General features: G+C 54.4%; 1 protein-coding gene across 2 annotated transcripts; it reads left to right on the top strand.

Annotated features, from left to right (window-relative positions):
* Positions 1–264: 264 nt before the first annotated feature.
* ISM2 (isthmin 2) lies at positions 265–15,694 on the top strand. 2 transcript variants are annotated; one of them, XM_035328361.1, is made up of 6 exons: positions 265–507; positions 10,349–10,609; positions 10,914–11,286; positions 12,097–12,237; positions 12,886–12,963; positions 13,395–15,694. In XM_035328361.1, exons 1-6 carry the CDS (start codon positions 370–372, stop codon positions 13,910–13,912), a joined length of 1,509 nt encoding a protein of 502 aa, XP_035184252.1. In that variant the 5' UTR covers positions 265–369; the 3' UTR covers positions 13,913–15,694. The 2 variants fall into 2 exon arrangements, with proteins under 2 accessions (XP_035184252.1, XP_035184253.1); XM_035328362.1 differs by lacking the exon at positions 265–507 and adding an exon at positions 9,510–10,195.
* Positions 15,695–16,201: the final 507 nt, after the last annotated feature.

Genomic DNA, 16,201 nt, shown 5'->3' with positions numbered 1-16,201 from the left:
GGGGCCGGCGGCGGCCCCGGGGAGTGACTCCGGTGGGGGAGGAGGAAAGGCAATGAGATTGCCGGCGGGATTAGCACGGGGGGTGGGGAGGCGAAGCCCTCTCCTCCCCCCGTCCCCCCCGCCCGCACACGCTCGCGGGGCGCTGCAGCTATCCCGCAGCATCAGTGGCACCGGCAGGCGAGCCCGAAGCGTGCTCGGCCAGCGGCGGGAGGGAGCGGGCCCCAGCCCCTACCCCATCGGCGGGACCTTGTGCTTTTTGGGGGGTTATCTTCTGCCTTTTTCCCCCTTCCCGCGAAGGGACGGCCTCGGCGGCGGCCGGCCGTGCCCGGCGGGGTGCGTGCCGAGCCGAGCCGTGCCGAGCCGGGCGGGATGCCGCTGGTCAGAGGGAAAGTGGTGCTGCTCCTCGGCTTTGTCTTCCTGACAACCCTCCTGGCCGCCGTCAGGGGGCTGCCCGTGAGGAGGCAGCGCGGCAGCAGCCCGAAGGAGAGGAGCTCCAAGCTGGCCGAGGTGAGGCGGCGGCACCGGGGGGGTCGGGGGCGTCCCTCCGGGCTCTCACCTGGGCTCGCCACGGGGCACAGCCCGCTCCCGGCCACACGGAGCCGCAGCTCCGGGGTTATGGGAGGGGAGCCCGGGGCCGGCGGGGCCGGCGGCTTGCCGGGGCTCGGAGCCGCCGCTGCGGGAATAAGAGGCGGCGGAGCTCGGCCGGGGCAGGTCCCGCCGCCATCCCGCCGCCCCTCGGTCCCCCGGGCCGGCTGCCCCGCCAGAGCCCGGGGTGCCTGGGGCGAGCTGCGCCGTCCTGGCGCCCTTCTCTGGAAAGCTGGCGGCTTGGGAGGCAGGGCTGTGCTTGAAATGCCCCATTAGGAACGCTGGAAGGGGTGAAAGGGCTGGCGGGGAAAAGTGACACTATATGGCTAAGTGAGAGCGGCTCGGCCCTTGCCGGTGATGCGCAGAGGTACGGGGAGCTGCAGGTTTGTTCTGCAGTGCGGAGTGCTGGGGACGTACCCTGCATTGAACCACGGTGCTGATCCCCGGGGAGCGACACTGGCAGCTCCCGCCGGGCGCTTACAGCATGGCGAGGTCCTTACAGCATGGCACGAAAGCAACAAGTGTGAAAACGCATCTGCTGCACGGGGAGCCTGACAGCGAGCAGAGGGGGTACGGGCTGCATCCTGCCGAGTGCTGCCAGCTGAGCCTGCTGTGGTGCCGGCTGGCGTGGGGACTGAGGGATGCAAGCAGGACCGCTGGGGATGTTGCATGCCATAGCACTGGTAATGCCACATCAGTGCTTCTTGTGAAACTTCAAGCATAAGTGTAGACACCACCAGGGAAATGCCAGGCTGAACATGCTCGGGCTGTTTGGCTGCAGAGTGTAGGGGTGTAAGCGTGAAATCTACAAAATGATTGTGGCTACGTTGCAGAAGGGGCCACGAGCGAAGGGCAGGGACAACCAGCACGTTACAGAGTCCCCGCGGCAGGACCCTGCAGGGCTGCCTCAGGCTGGTGTTTATCTGACATCTGCAGCAGCGTGGCAAGTGAGGAGAGCTGCTCTCAGTACCAGTTTGTAAATGGTTCTGAATGGGGAGCGTTGTGCGGCGGGCCAAAGATCACATCGGTATGTACACAGCAGAGCCTCTGTCCCCAGGACCTGTGCTTCCTGCAGAAATACAAACATCAAACAAGTTTGTAGGCACAGGCTGGAGGGCGGCGGTTCAGCCGAGGAACAAGAAGGACAAGCAGAGGACTCCTCCCAGGGTCTGTCACTGCTCCCGTTCCTCCTCGTGCCGTGCACTCCTTGCACCCCTCTGGGCTTGGGGCGTTCAGCTGATGCAGTGGGCAGAAGGCTGCATTGGCTGCATTTTGGCAGGAAATCCTCTTTCTGGTGCATGTGGGGTCGAATTTGGAGTAGCCAAGTGGACAGCACGAGCGCAGCAGTATGGTGGTTAGAAAAAAAGCCGGAGTGATTTTGGGTCATATGCACAGATGGTTCATGTTGCAAAGCTGATAGGTCCTGTCTCTATGGCAGCAGGGCAACCACATCTGGAGTATTGGTTACATTATGGGTAATGCCCTGCAGATGTGGGCAGAGTGAAGGGGGCCTGGGGAAGCAAAGAAGTGACGGTGCAGAGCAGATAGACGATCAAAACGATTAAACAATTGACTTACTCCAATTTAGCATCTTTATTTAAAGCAAACATTTTTCCCCTGTTTAAACTTAAATGGGATTTTTATAAGCTGTACTGAGCCTCGCAGTTGTCCTTCTGTACTAAAACAATTTAGAAAAATTAAAAACATTAAGGCTTTCATCAACTTTTTGAGTTAGAAAGTCTTCTAATTGCAGGAAGGACTGCGGGAAAGCATGCTTTGTCTGTGGGTGATGGCCTTGTGGCTATGTCCCAAAGTCCTGTACTTCGGTAAGGATCTGCCACTTCCAGCCTTTACAAAAGGACCAAGCACTGGCATTTGCATTTTCTCTGCTGTGATATTGTGCAGAGAAGCTTTGTCCTAATTACCCGAGTCCAGCACAAGCAACAGATGTAGCAGAAGTATTTTTTATTTCTTCAGTCTCTTTGGCGGTTGAAAAGGCAGCTGAAAGTTGAATACTTTCTTCCCAAACTATGACCAAAAATCTAACAAGAGAAGACATCTATTAATTGTGAGGCTTCTTGACTGCATTTCAGAAGGTTACAGGGTTTAGGTTAGAAATTAGGACACGTTTCTTCTCAGTGGCTTCAAAGAAGCAGACAAGTGTACAGCAGGGTTTTCAGAAGTGCTTTTGCAGGCCAGATGCGTCCCTCACTGACTTGGACAGAAATGTGGCAGGTCCAGGTGGTGACACAGGCCAGTGGCTCTTCAGAGCAGGATAACAGTGCTTGGAAAAGCTTGTGTCCCCTGTGTGACAAGGGACAGCTCTTCACATTGCTTAATGCTTTGTTTATTTATGAAGTCAGGGGGGTTAAATGCAAAATATGTTTTGATAAACTCCCTGGATTTCAAAATATTGGCTTTCAGCGTTGCTAATAGATGTTTGGATTCTTTCTGATGATTCAAGCCAGTTCTCATGCTCTTCTAGTAAATACAAAATAAGTGATGCTCTAGCACACTAGAAAGGCAAGCACTAGAAGGGATTAAAACTGCATTCAGCTACACCCACTTAAATAGCTGTGCACAGAAATACCAGTAACAGTGACAGCAGCGATGCTGGTAGCGAGCGTCCCAGCAGTGACACCGTGCCGCGGCGCCAAACCTGGCACCAATGGGCTTGCTGGGGGGCTGCAAAGTGGAAATCCATGCTGGAGTTTGCTGTTGGGGTTGCCCTGGTCTGAGGCTGCAAGCCGGCTGCTCGGATAAGAGGTAAGGGATGGCAACAAAAGAAACGCCAGGCTTTGCGTGAGGGCTGCGTTTGGCTGCAGCACCTGGCGCGACTGGCGCCTGGCCCATGAGAATTAAGGAAGGGAGAACAGCACTTATTATTTACTGGTCGCACGGGCAGCGAGAGTGGCAAAGGGAAATAAAATTTAAAATCAAGTGCCGGGGAGGCTGCGGGGGGCTGCTGGGCTGGGGAGCCCCCAGGCCGTGCGGTGCGGCTGGGTCAGTAGCAGAGTCGTTCTGCCTGCGGATGTGCTTTTTACCTTTTCATTTCTTCAGCAATTAAGCGTTCTTGTCCCTGGCTTTGTCCTTGGCGGAGGTCGGATTTGCGGGTACAAAACGTGCACTGAAGCATCCTTCCGCTCTGAAAGGGCCTCTTTGTGCGCGGGGAGGTACTTTACCCTTTGTAGCAAATTTCCTTTTGAGAAGTGCCAAATTATCTTAGTCAACACAGTTGAAAACCCTCCCGCCCTGGGGCTGAGTCAGGAGCGCAAACAATGGGGAGCGGGTGTAGGGAAGCTGCTCAATGAGGGGGCTCCTTCCCCTTTCACCGCACACATGGGTCTGCTGCGGTCCCATTGTGGGAATCAAAGGGGTTCCTGTAAAAGGCACATGTAAGGGAAGGGATTAGGCAGAAATCGCTCCACAGGGCATTGCCATTGGGAAGCACTCCCCTTTATTTGCTCCCAGTCAGCAGTGGCCAAAAACTCCCCAGCAGCTGAAATCGGGGCTGAGCACCAGCCAGAATACGGGAAGGGTGTTGGGCTCTTGCAGACCTTCTCCTTAAAGACAGTTAAGGTGGGAGATTGTGCCTCAGACACGGCCCCTTCAAGCCCAGCTGCAAACAGAAGCGAGGCAATGCGGTGTGTGCGCCAGGGAGTAACAGCTGCTGTGCTCATGTCAGCATCTTGGGGCAGGGAGTGGGAAATAGAGCCTTCTGCTTCCCATGGTATCGATAAATATTCTTCCACTGAAGACAATTCCCAGGCCAGACACCTGGGCGTTTCCTGTAGGGGAGCCTGCAGTCCTGACAGCAAGGTGCACCATGCCGCTCAGTCCGCCTGAGCATGGCTTCAGTTCCCATTGAAAATGCTGGAGCTTGTAGCCAAGAAGCAGGGAAGAGATGGCAGCAGTGTTTCTGTGTAAAAATGTTTCAATTTCAGACAGAAGCTTGCAAAAATACAAGGACTTTTTTATTAATATAACTTTTTTTTTTTTTTTTCCTATCGGATGCTTTGACATGGCCAGCTGTAACCATCAGGCTGAATGGTGTGCTTCAGAGCTGTTCAGTTTTTATGCCTCCCCTGTACGTTGGGACTCCTGGGGCACTTCTGGGAAGTTGTTTGGGGCTTATCTGTTCGGCACTTAAGAGATGAAGATGCCAAGAGGATGGTGACCCACCTGCCTGGGAGTCCTGGGTGTCTTTGGTGTGAAGGGCACTGGCTGTGGATTGCTTTAGTCTCCAGGGGAAGGACATGGCTTCAAAGCGAACAAAAAGAGACAAATGCTGGTGGGCTAGGGGATGATGCAGGGTGATGGCTGGGGTCTCCCCTTGCAGCGGGTGGCTGCCTTTGAGCTGGTTCCTCCGATTTCTCTCTTTGGGGAAAAAGAAACCCAGGCAGCTTGGCAGGAACTGTGGCACATTGGCTGTGGGGAGGGAGGGGTCAGGGGAACTTGCTTCGCTGCGTTTGGGGGGGGTTTGTTTCACAGCTTTGCCTGGGCTGCGGTGGTGGCAGCGGCAGCAGCTGGAGCAGTTGGAGGGCTGCAGTGTGCAGGCTGACAAATGTATATCATTAGCTGGAACAAGTTAATGGTTACTGGAGCACACGGGTTTTAGAGCTGGAACAAGTTAACGGCAACTCAGTCAGATGCATTAAGAGCTTATGCGTATTACAGCTCAACTATGTTAACAGAAAACATGTGCCCGAGCAAGGGGCTTTGCCTGAGAGCACCAGAGGGTATGGCTGTGTGTCTGTCCCCCTCTCTGCCTGGTCCCCATGGGGGCCCTGGTCCCACACCCTCTGTCACACTGCATCACAGCAGCTCTGGCCCTTGGGCACCACGTCCCAGAGTGAGGAAAGCCAGGTGCCATGCTGGGACACCTCAGCGTCCCTAGGCGTCCTGCAATGCAGCGTGGTTCGTTTGCATCTCTCCTGAGATTCCCTCAGGAGGGAGAATCTGAGCTGTGGTAGCCGTTAGGGGAACCTTCCTCAGGGGCATCCCTGAGTATGCCACAAGAGCTGAAAAGCCACCGGGCTCCTACTTGTCTTCTTCATGTCATGAGAGGCCTGGGAAATTGTCTGAAGCCACCATGGGCACATTTCAGGTCCAGGTGCCTGCAGAAGAGCCTGCTGCAGGGTCCGGGCTGTGCAGCTGTGGGCATGTGGTGAGGAGCGCTGAGGGCACCCTGGCAACCCTGATCTGGGCCTTGTACACAACCACGCTGTGTCCCTGCTCCTCGCAGTGCTGCGTGCTGTTGTTTCTCCATGCTGTGTGTGATGTCTTCCACACCACGGCTGGCTGTGCCTCCGAGACAGCACTGTCCCAGAGCTTGGAAAGAGTTTTAAGATTGCAGCTGTTGCAATTGTGAAATAACTGAGAGACACGAGGAAGCCTTTGATGCTGCCTCCTGCAGCTCCCTGCTCCGGACGATTGGGTTGCGGCCATTTAGAAGATAGTGTTTCCTCATGATCTGAAGTATTTTGATAACTGCGTGAAAACTATAATCGTGGGGGCGTAACAATGATCCGCACAGCCCACAGTTTGCTGCCAGCTCCTACTGGCCTGTCTTAAACAGGATCAGCCCCCAGCAGAACAACAACCAAATGGCTTATCTATTCCGCAAGCACTTGCAGAGCTCTCAGAAGGTAAATGGATCTGCTTGTGTCTTTATTTAAGAAACAAAACAAAAACAAAGAAAGAACTTGTGTGAGTTGGTGGACAAGTGAGGAGAGCAGCAGGGAGATCTCGGTCCTGTGCTTTACCCGCACCACAGCCCTTTGCTGGCAGGGCTGTCTGTCACCCGGGGCAGAAGAAGAGGAGGAGCTGGAGGTGTCCACTGCCGTACATTGCAGAGGCAGGGTGGCATGCTGAATTTGTTCCCCATTGATGACCCTAGTGTTAAATGTTAGACTTTTCCTTTATTTGAAGGAGACCTAACAGCTGTTCTGAGCCTTTCTACAGAGGCACTGACTGAAGCATGGGAGCTGCTCCAGCCAGGCTGGGCTTCCTCTGAAGCCATCAGCCTGCACCCCTGTGCACACTAGGAAGACACTTGTGTAGGGTCAGCTCTGTTCAGGAAATGATAAATACTTCTGGTTGGGTTCTTGTTTCAGTAAAGCCATTCAAAAGAAACAATACAAGCAGTAATGATTAAGCAAGAAAAAAACACATTCCTTATAATTATAGCCCACAGTGCAACACCGGCCTTTAGCAAATGCATCATTTTCTTCACTGCAGTGTTCACGAGCCCAAAGCACAACCTGGACATTGCCTCCAATCTGACTCCCATGTGCACAGGTTTCAAGCTAAACGAGTTTATGTTCCTGCTAATGGGCTCAGGACAGATGTGGGTGGAAGCAATGCACAGGCTTCAGCCATGCTTTGCTCCCTGGAGAGCTGACTCAAGCATGCTTGGCTTGTGCTTAGCCCTGTAACGAAGAGCAGCTCTGCTCGGCAATGCGTGGAGCTGCAAAGAGCGCTGCCAGTGGGTTAATGTGCTGAGCCCTGGCAGCTTTCAGTGCCTACAGAGATGCTGAAGAACATGTGGGGAGGACAAGTATCGGCAATTATTGGTGGCAGCAAAGTTGTGTCCCTGGTTGTCATAGGACGGCCCAGCACTGGGACTATCTGTTGATGCTTTCAGGTTTTAAAGTGCTGTAGGGTCTGAGATCTCACATCTCTAATCATTTTTATGTCAGAGCTGCGGTGTTTGAATGTCATTCTTGTGGTTTCTTAACACAGGCTTAGTTCAGAGTCTCAGAGAAGTTTATAGCCAAGCTGCATATTTTAAGACCAGAGGAAATAATCAGATCTCCATGTTTCTTCCATAGCACAGATGCTGTACATATGCGTTGATGGTACCTTGTGTTGGACTGTCTCCACAAGAGATATTGCCACTTTCCTTGTTAGCTTGTTCCTGTGGTTAGTCACCTACAGTGTTAAAAGCATGGTCCCTATTTTTCATGGTCTGGCTTTGACTTGCAAATGTTGGTTCCTATTATGTGTTTCTGTTCTAGATTAAAGAGTCCCTGGCGCCTGATGGATTATTTCCTTCAAGAACCAGGAAATCAAGTCATCACTTTATCTTTTTAACCCGACAAACAAATTGAATTGGACAACTCTTTCACTGGAGAAATCTCTCCATCCCTTGGAATGGTTTTGCAGCTGTTCTCTTTGTCATCTTCAGATTTCCAAGCAACTTTAATAGAGGTTTTCAGGCTAGAAATGGGAAAATATCAGCCGTTAGTCTCCATAGAAAAGATGTCTGGCCTTGCCCTACACCTTTCCCGTACACCTCGCTATCCCTCCCCTGTACTAAACAGGCCTGGCACTGGGTGAATTGCTGATGAGTTCCTTCCACTTCTAACATCTTTGCTGAGTTTGTGCCCTGAAGTGTTTAGGTAGTCCAATATGTGGGAGAGCTTGAACAACTTGGGAAGGGCTCCAGGCAGGATGCTCTCTGTTTCTGGTGTGTGGTGGCAAATGTGCTTTCCTGGCAGTGGAAAGAGAGGGGAAGTGCTGCTGACCTCTGGGTGTGCAGTGGCTTACTGATGGCCAGGTTTGGCCCAGAGAGGAGAAGCTGTGTGTGACCTCTTGCACGCAAACCCCATGCAAAGCCTCAACAGATCCTTAAGATCATTTTCACTCCAGACAGGCAAGCCCTTCTTTTTTGTGAGCTAATGCACCATAATAGCTCAGCTCCAGGCCTGACAGCCTTATCCAGCTGTTGCTTAGGCAGGGCAGAGGAGAGGGTGGGTGTCGTGGGGGGCTGCAACCCTCAGGGACCTGAGGCCCTGATAGGAACCCCACAGTGGCATGGGGAAGATGCACCCACCCAGCAGGATGGAGGCATGCTGGGCTGTATAGGACCTGGCTAAAATCCACAGCTTGATCAGCTAGGGCAGAGATCTTGGTCAGGAGGGACATCTTCTGATGTAGGGCCAAGTTTTAACCCAGCAAAGCCTCAGAGTGATGCATGTGTTGGGATGAGGGAAAGATTGGATATACGGTGCAGTGACTGTCACCGAAGGAGTTACTCCTGGGACACCCTGCTCCGCAGAGCCCATGCAGGTGGTGGCGGCCCTTCAGCAGCTATGGGGCCGGGAAGCGCTTTGTGGAGGAGCTGGAGGCAGGCATGGGGGCTGCTGGAAGTCAAACAGAGAACTAATTGCTCCTTGCCAGGGGTGCAGCTCAGTGGGGGCCACCCATGGGGGCCACTAAGAGCAGACACCCACAGGGGCCTTTGTGCCCCTGGAGGATCTGGGAGCAAAGGAAGCTCTGCCTGCATGGTAACACTCCCACAGGCAGTTCCCCTGTGGCAGTTTTACATTTTCCCTGTGGGAACAGCACTTTGAATTTCTTGAGCTTGTTTGGGCGTAAAATCTGAATTAGGCACTGAGGGTAAGTTTGGAGACTTGGAGTCTGTTCCTGGCTCAGTCACTGTGACGTCCTTGGGTGAGCTCAGATCTCATTGCTAGAGGAGACCTCAGTTTCCATGTGTGTTAAATTTGGGTCATCTGTGAAACGAGCGTACCCAGCCCTGTTAAGCTCGTTGCAAATTATGCACGAGTGTCTGTTGGCCGTGCTTGCACAGGGGCTGCATTAGGCACACACAGCTGGGAGCAAGCCCAGTGCCAGTGAGTGGTGCTGTGTGGCCAGTGCTCACCAAGCACATCCAGGACATGGCCAGCTGTCCCCCTGTGTCCCTGGAAGTGCCTGCATCAGAGTGCTCCTTTCCCCCAGGAGGCACCAGCTCTGTGCCGTGGCTGGGAGCGGCACAGGGAAGGTCTGGGATTTCCTACCACAGCATGCCCCACTGTAGGGTGACAGTCTGACGCAAGAGGAGAGATGGCAAAGAGCTGGGGCAAAGCCAAGCATCCTTCCCGTGAGTTGTTCCCTAAAAACACTTGGATGGGACGACAGAGGGCTCTGTCTCAGCCCCATTTGCCTTGCATTCTGCGGTGCTGGATGAGAGGAGGGAGCCCTGAAGGTTCCTCCTGGGCGGGTGGCACAACCTCCCTGCTTCCCACAGCTCCTCAGGGCCCATCTGGTGAAGTCTGTCACAGGTTCTGCCCTGCATCCAGTCTGCTCTGGTCAGCAGCCAAGGGACCAGCAGTGTCCCTGCTGCTCTTTTCCCTCCCCCAGGGACAGGGCGCGCAGGCTTTGATGTGCGGGCACAGGGCTGGGGACAGGCTGTGTGTGCTCATGAGAGCCTGGCCAGGCTCCAGCTGCCTTTGAAGTGCTCCAGTGATCAGGATGAAAGGGAGGGGAGTCCTTCCCCAAACCATCTGGCTCTAATTGCAGGTAGAAATGCCTCTCCGCATCCCCCGTGGGGAGGGGCATGCTGCTCTCTTCGTTAATCTTGCTGCTCTCGTCTGGGCTGGTGCAGAGGGCAAGAGCTTGCGAACAAAAGGGGGTTTCAGCTGGACAGCCAGAAATAGATGCTGCTGGCAGAGATGCCGGGGCTTCGGGCACCTTTGTGCCCTGTGTGGAGCCACAGGGCCCCAGGGGCCTTCCTAGAGACACCCATGCCACGGGGGGCTTTGCCAGTTGTTCCCATCTCCGGTTTCCATCCTTCTGACTCATGCCCTTCTGTGCCAGCACGGAGGTGAGGGACGTGGGGATATGAGGCCAGCCTGGTCGTTCGGCAGCCAAGGGACCCTGCCTGCTCCTGCCAGATGCCCCCTCGCTCAGCAGCTGCCACCTTCAGGAGGTGCCTGTGCAGGCGAGGGACCCGTCCTCACAGTCTCTTCCTCTGCAGGTCTCTGCCTCGTCTGACCCCCGTGCTGCCAGGGACGAGGAGCTGCCGCCATCGGGCAAGGCACGGGGCCTGCGGCGGAGTGGGCAGGCGGGACCACGGCGGCACCGGCGCCGCGGGGCGGCTCAGCAGGCAGCGAGGAGCCCGGCAGTGCCCCAGCCTGGAGGTGCCGGCCAGGAGGAGAGCCTGCCCTTCGTGCTGGACCTGCAGAGCTTGCCCGGGCTGGCCAACGTCGACCTGAGCGCCCAGAACCCCAACATCCAGGTGGGGAGCACGGCTGGGCGGGATGGGTTGGGCTCCCCAGCCTGATTTGATTCCCTGACAGGAAAACTTTTCAAAGCAGGGTATGTTTCTGTAGCTCTGCTGCTTGGGTGACCACCAGACCCCCTGGCCAGCCTGCTGAGCTGCCACAAGTAGCGCCTCCCACTTTGCCCCTGCTCAGCCCCTCCAGATGAGATGACCTCTCATGCTTGTGTTCATAGAGTCAGCACACAGGCAGTCCCTGTGCCAGGGGACATCCAGTGGCCAGGCCGTTGTCTCACTGCTCTGCCTTGTGTCTGGCTTCCAGGTGACCATTGAAGTAGTGGACGATCCTCAGGCTGAGATGGAGATGGACTTGTTGAAGGAGACAAGCAATGACTGGTCCTTGACATCCTCTGAGTGGTTGTCCCACAAGGACCTCTTCTGGCCTCTTTTCTGGGAATACACTGACACCACTGAGGAAGAAGAGGAGGAGGAGGAGGAAGAGGATGACAATCTGGATGTAGGGGACAGGGAGGAGGAGGAAGAGGAGGAGGAGGAAGAAGAGGAGGAGGAAGAGGAAGAGTACACAACAGCAGACTATGAGGAGGAGGAGTCCATGCTCAGTGGAGTAGGAGGTGACTGGGACCAACGGTGGCCCGGGCAGAAGAACTGGATCTTTAAGGAAAAATACAATTACGGTGAGTCCTCTCAAGGATGAGCAGCAGCACCTGCCCTGCAAACCATCGCTGTCCTCCCCTGCCTGGCCCGACTGCAGCCCTATCTCATTGTAGGATGAGCACCCTTGCACCAAGGATCAGAGCTTGCTTGTGCTCAGCTCCTGTTAGGAAATTATCAGGGACACCAGTGGGCATGGGCAGCACCTGGCTGGGGTTGCCAGCAGCCTGGCATGCCAGCTTCACAGCAGGAGTTACCCTTGTGTGTCATCAGACAAAGCCTGGGCTCCAGCAGACACGTTCAGACTAGAAATATGGTGCAAATGTTTAGCTGCAAGTGCTGCTGCCCTTGTAACAGTTCTCTGAGGTGACACCAGAGCCAGAAACCTCTGCTGCAGGCCTGAGCATCTCCCAGGAGTACTGCAGAGGTTAGATGTGGGTGCCAGTGGGGGGGCAGGCCAGGGGAGCACAGCACAACTCCTCCTGGAGCTTCCCATCCACAAGTGTGTAACCAGACAGCTTTTGTTGGCAGCATTGTGGTTGTGGGGTCAGGCAGGTCCGGTGAGGATGGGGATGGGCAGTGATGCCCAGCTGGGTCACCACGACCATGAGCAAAGCTGTAAGAATGAGAGCCTTTGCCTGGGGCTGCCAGCAAGGGCAGTGTTGGCCATCAGCACCATGTGGCCAGACACCTCTGGGTAGCCCTGTGTCCCTGTAAATGGCGTCTCAGGGGCAGGACAGAGCTGAGGGATGTCTGGGGTGGCTGCTGGCTCCCCTCCTGCCGAGGCTTTCTGCAAGGTTCATCCCTCTCTGCCTGTCCCATGCCATGTACAGACTATGAAGATGAGGAGGAATGGAGCCCATGGTCCCCTTGCAGTGTCACCTGTGGCAGCGGCAACCAGAAGAGGACCCGGTCCTGTGGCTATGCCTGCACAGCAACAGAGTCAAGAACCTGTGACCTGCCGCGCTGCCCTGGTGAGCCCCCGACCCCCTGGTGCTCGAGCACCCTTGGGGCACTATCCCACCCAGTGTGGGTTTGTTCCCCTGCTGCTGCAGCTGGGCTTGGGGCACCATGGGGAGGGAGAGGGGTGCAAGGAGTGGGCTGTGCCCAGGGCAGGGACATTTGTGGCAAACAGGTCAGTGAGAGGACCCTTGTTCCCCAAAATGGGAACGGGCCCAGGTTTCAAGTGCCAAGTCCATCTTCTCCAGCTCATGGTTCAAGAGCTAGTTGAGTTGGATGTGGTCTGGGCTAATGAACTTGGTGCTTGTTTCTAGGAAGAAGCTCTGGTGGGGCCTCATGGCTCCACAAGCAGCTGTATGAAGCCCAGGGATGGTGGAGCTTGAGCCCAGCTCCACATGCAGCTCCTTGCACCTCTCTCACAGGGAGACTGAAATTAGTCTCGAGGCTTACAGAGGGACAGCTCCATCTGCTGGGATTTGCGTAAGCCCTGGGCCTGAGCCCTCTTGGCCCAGTCTCTCCTGCCTGTCTTCCTCACGGACTCTCCTTGCAGGCACAGGGCCTTGTCACCAAAGCAGTGGAGGGAGAGGTGCCCTTTGGAAAGAAACCTGACATTCAGTCCATCTCTTTGCTTTCTTTTTTTTGCCTTTTCTTTCCCTCTCAAGGAGCAGAGGGGGAAATGGTCTTCCCCACAGAGGAGACTCCTTTCAGAAGTGACAACACCACGGAGCTGTTCAACTCAGGTCAGCCTCTGCCTTGTCCTCACATCGGGGGCATGGGTGCTTTCACGCAAAACCCTGTGGGGAGATGCAGCTGGTGGGGAGGGCAGTGCCAAGGGCTCCTGGGTCTGGTGTCCAAACCTCAGTCCTGTCACTGCCGTATGCAGGCTGGTGCTAGAAGCCAGCAATGCTGGGACACCCAGTGACTCCTACAGCCTGCTAGGACATGGTAGACACGTTCTTACTCCATGGCACAGTGGCTGAAGCCAGCCTGCGGCCCACACTCCTGCAGCTGCCCCATGGTGGGATGTTGCTGTCCTTCCCCTCCTAGGGAGCTTCGTGGCTTTGCCAAGGGTTTGAGGGCTCTCCTGGTGGGACTGGCAAGGCTGTGGGCAAACGGTGGTGGGGCAAAGAGGCATGCTTATGTGCTCACCCTCTCACTGCCTCTCCCTCAGATGTGGACAGCTGCGAGAAGTGGCTGAACTGCAAGAGTGATTTCCTCACCAAGTACCTCAGCAAGGTGCTGACGGACCTGCCCAGCTGCCCCTGCTCCTACCCGCTGGAGGCCGTTTACAGCGCCGTCAACCTGCGGGATGAGCAGCAGGGGAAGAGCTTCCGCTGGCGGGATGCCAGCGGCCCCAAGGAGCGCCTGGACATCTACAAGCCGACGGCACGCTTCTGCCTGCGCTCCATGCTCTCCCTGGACAGCACGACACTGGCGGCCCAGCATTGCTGCTATGATGAGCACACCCGCCTCATCACCCGGGGCAAGGGTGCCGGTGTCCCCAACCTCATCAGCACCGAGTTCTCCCCTGAGCTGCACTACAAGGTGGACATGCTGCCCTGGATCCTCTGCAAGGGCGACTGGAGCCGGTACCACGCCGTGCGGCCACCCAACAACGGGCAGCGGTGTGCTGACAACCCGGCTGAGGAGGAGTACCTCTCCCAGCTGCAGGAGGCCAAGGAGTACTAGCTGCAGCCTTGCTGGGTTGAGACATGAGGCCACAGGGCCACCATGCACCAGGCTGCCGATAGGTCCTGCCCTGGCCCATGCTGCAAGGGCTGGAGCCATCCCTCGTGCATCCTTTCCGAGCCTCAGCCCTGCTGGCGAGCTCCTTGTGGGGCTGCGAGGAACAGGGTTTCTTCTCGATTTGTGAGGGCACAGGAATGTCACTGTGTCACCCCTGCCGTGCCACCTGGGGCAGGTCCCCCACTGCTACTCACTTGTGGGCAGTGCAGAGGTGGGGTGCAGGGGGCAGGAGGTGGTGGCCAGTGTCAGGGGAAAAGGGCCTACTCGTGAGCAGAGCTTGCGAGTATGCAGGGCAAAAGGATGGCTGCGTGGGCTCCCGTGGCAAGATCACCTTGCCTCTGTGGTTTTAGCTGTGAAAGAGAGCATTCAGTGCCAAAGCTTGAAAGAGTTGGACCTCAGACTGAGATCATCATGGGGAAACACCACAGGTCTGCATTGCAGCCCCTCTGCCTCAGTGCTTAGGGGAGCAGGGTGGCAGCGCTTGTGCAAGTTCCATCACCAGCCCTGCTCTGCATTTCAGCTCCCCAGTGAGTTTCAGTGCTTGGGAGCAACTGTAATATGGCTCAGCAGAAAGTCCTACATTTCCCTCCCACAGCAGCCAAGCCACCGCTCATGCCATTGCTGGAGAGGAGCAAAAATCACTGAGCCAAGCTCCCCATGGTAAATGGGGACAAGTCACCACTGGGAGCACTCAGCATTGCCCCGTTTCTAGTCTGCTGCTCACCTCTCATCTTTCTTTCTCCATGCTGTTTGCCCAAACCCTCCACAAGAGGCAGCCCAGAGAAAGCAAGTCCTGGTCACATCCTGCTGCTATCCAGGCTTGCCAGGCAAGCATGGTTCCAAATGAGGAAGAAACACAATGGTTAATAATATCAATACATGGTGTCTACAGATTGTGACACTCTCCATTGCCACTTTTTTTTTTTTTTTTTTTTTTTTTTTTTTTTTTTTTTTTCCAGCTTTTCATAGATCCTTGGCAGTTTCTCCTATCTCAAGCTCCGAAACTTCCCACAGAAAAACAGGGCTGAGCACCTTTATCTCTGGACATTCAGTAGTTGAACATGGCTGAAGCTGTTCACTGCTTTCATTTAGCAAGTTTTATTATGAATCCGAGGAAATAAAAGAGTAAGTCAAGCAAATGAATGGAGTCATTTCTAGACTAGAGATTTCAACAAAGGCAGTTGTTTATTCCATGTCTTTTGTGCAGAACACTGTTAGACCAAAAGGTGTCTGTGCCAGTTCAGAAGGTCTTGGGTTGACTGTCCTGTGCTAATTCAGGAGCCTGTCCTGTGCTAATTCAGGAGCCTTTTCCAGCACGAGTGAGCATTCATAGTCAGAGAGCTCCTTGGGCAGTCTTTCTAGGACTTTTATATACATTGAGTATCCATTGATCCTTTTGCTTTGGTTGCTAACAGTATATTTAATCCATGGTCATCAGTATTTAGGACTTCATTACTGGTAAAAAAAAAAGTGCTAATGAAGTTATTGCTGAATTACTCTTCTTTAGCTATTATTCCATACTTGAATCCACCGAACTTGGTTATGGGTACTATCAAAACATAAGCAGGTACAGCCCCTTTTCCAAAACACATGCAATCAAAAATGACAAGTATTATGTAAAAAAAAAAATAAAAATAAAAAATAAATAAAAAAAGATTAAAACCAAATGGGCATGGATGGCGACCCAGACCCTGGTAAATTTTCATTACCATTACATGCTCCCTAGATGAAGTGGTTGTTTGCTCCCTACCTTCTTATAAAGAGTTCACGAGGAGGTGGGCAAGAGAGGTTGGCAGTGATATGCCAGGTTGGTTCTGGGAGCCTGGGACTTGTGCAAGGAGGCTCACCAGCAGACACGGAGGTGTTTATACTGAAAGTGAACAAATCAAGTGGCTGAGGCTGTGGATGAGCTTGTTGCCTTCTGTCATCCAGCAGAGCATCTCCCTACCTCCTCCCATACCATAGGTCATCACTGACATCAGAGGACTCTCAGAGAAGTTTATTTACCATCACTAACATCAGAGGAGTTTATTTACCACCAGACCTCTTTGGTAAAACAACCACCTGTATGTTCCCAGTGACCAGTACTAGACCCACACATGGAAGCAGGGCCTCTGCAAACAGTCTTTCTTGAAAGAGGCTTTGAATAGCTCAGCCAGTTTGCTGGACTAGCTGGTCACTGAGGAAGTACTCTTATAATAAGGACTGTTACCCAGGAATTACATCCTCCCC

The sequence above is a fragment of the Oxyura jamaicensis genome, chromosome 5 (genome assembly GCF_011077185.1).
Source record: "Oxyura jamaicensis isolate SHBP4307 breed ruddy duck chromosome 5, BPBGC_Ojam_1.0, whole genome shotgun sequence".
In the NCBI taxonomy this organism is placed as follows: Eukaryota; Metazoa; Chordata; class Aves; order Anseriformes; family Anatidae; genus Oxyura; species Oxyura jamaicensis.
This window is presented reverse-complemented; position numbering and strand designations above follow the sequence as displayed.

Bases quoted from the DNA above. Each gene is read 5' to 3' on its own strand.
- ISM2 (XM_035328361.1), top strand. From the start codon at position 370: ATGCCGCTGGTCAGAGGGAAAGTGGTGCTGCTCCTCGGCTTTGTCTTC. The intron at 508-10,348 runs GTGAGGCGGCGG...CTTCCTCTGCAG, and splicing joins GGAGCTCCAAGCTGGCCGAG to GTCTCTGCCTCGTCTGACCC. The intron at 10,610-10,913 runs GTGGGGAGCACG...TCTGGCTTCCAG, and splicing joins CCCAGAACCCCAACATCCAG to GTGACCATTGAAGTAGTGGA.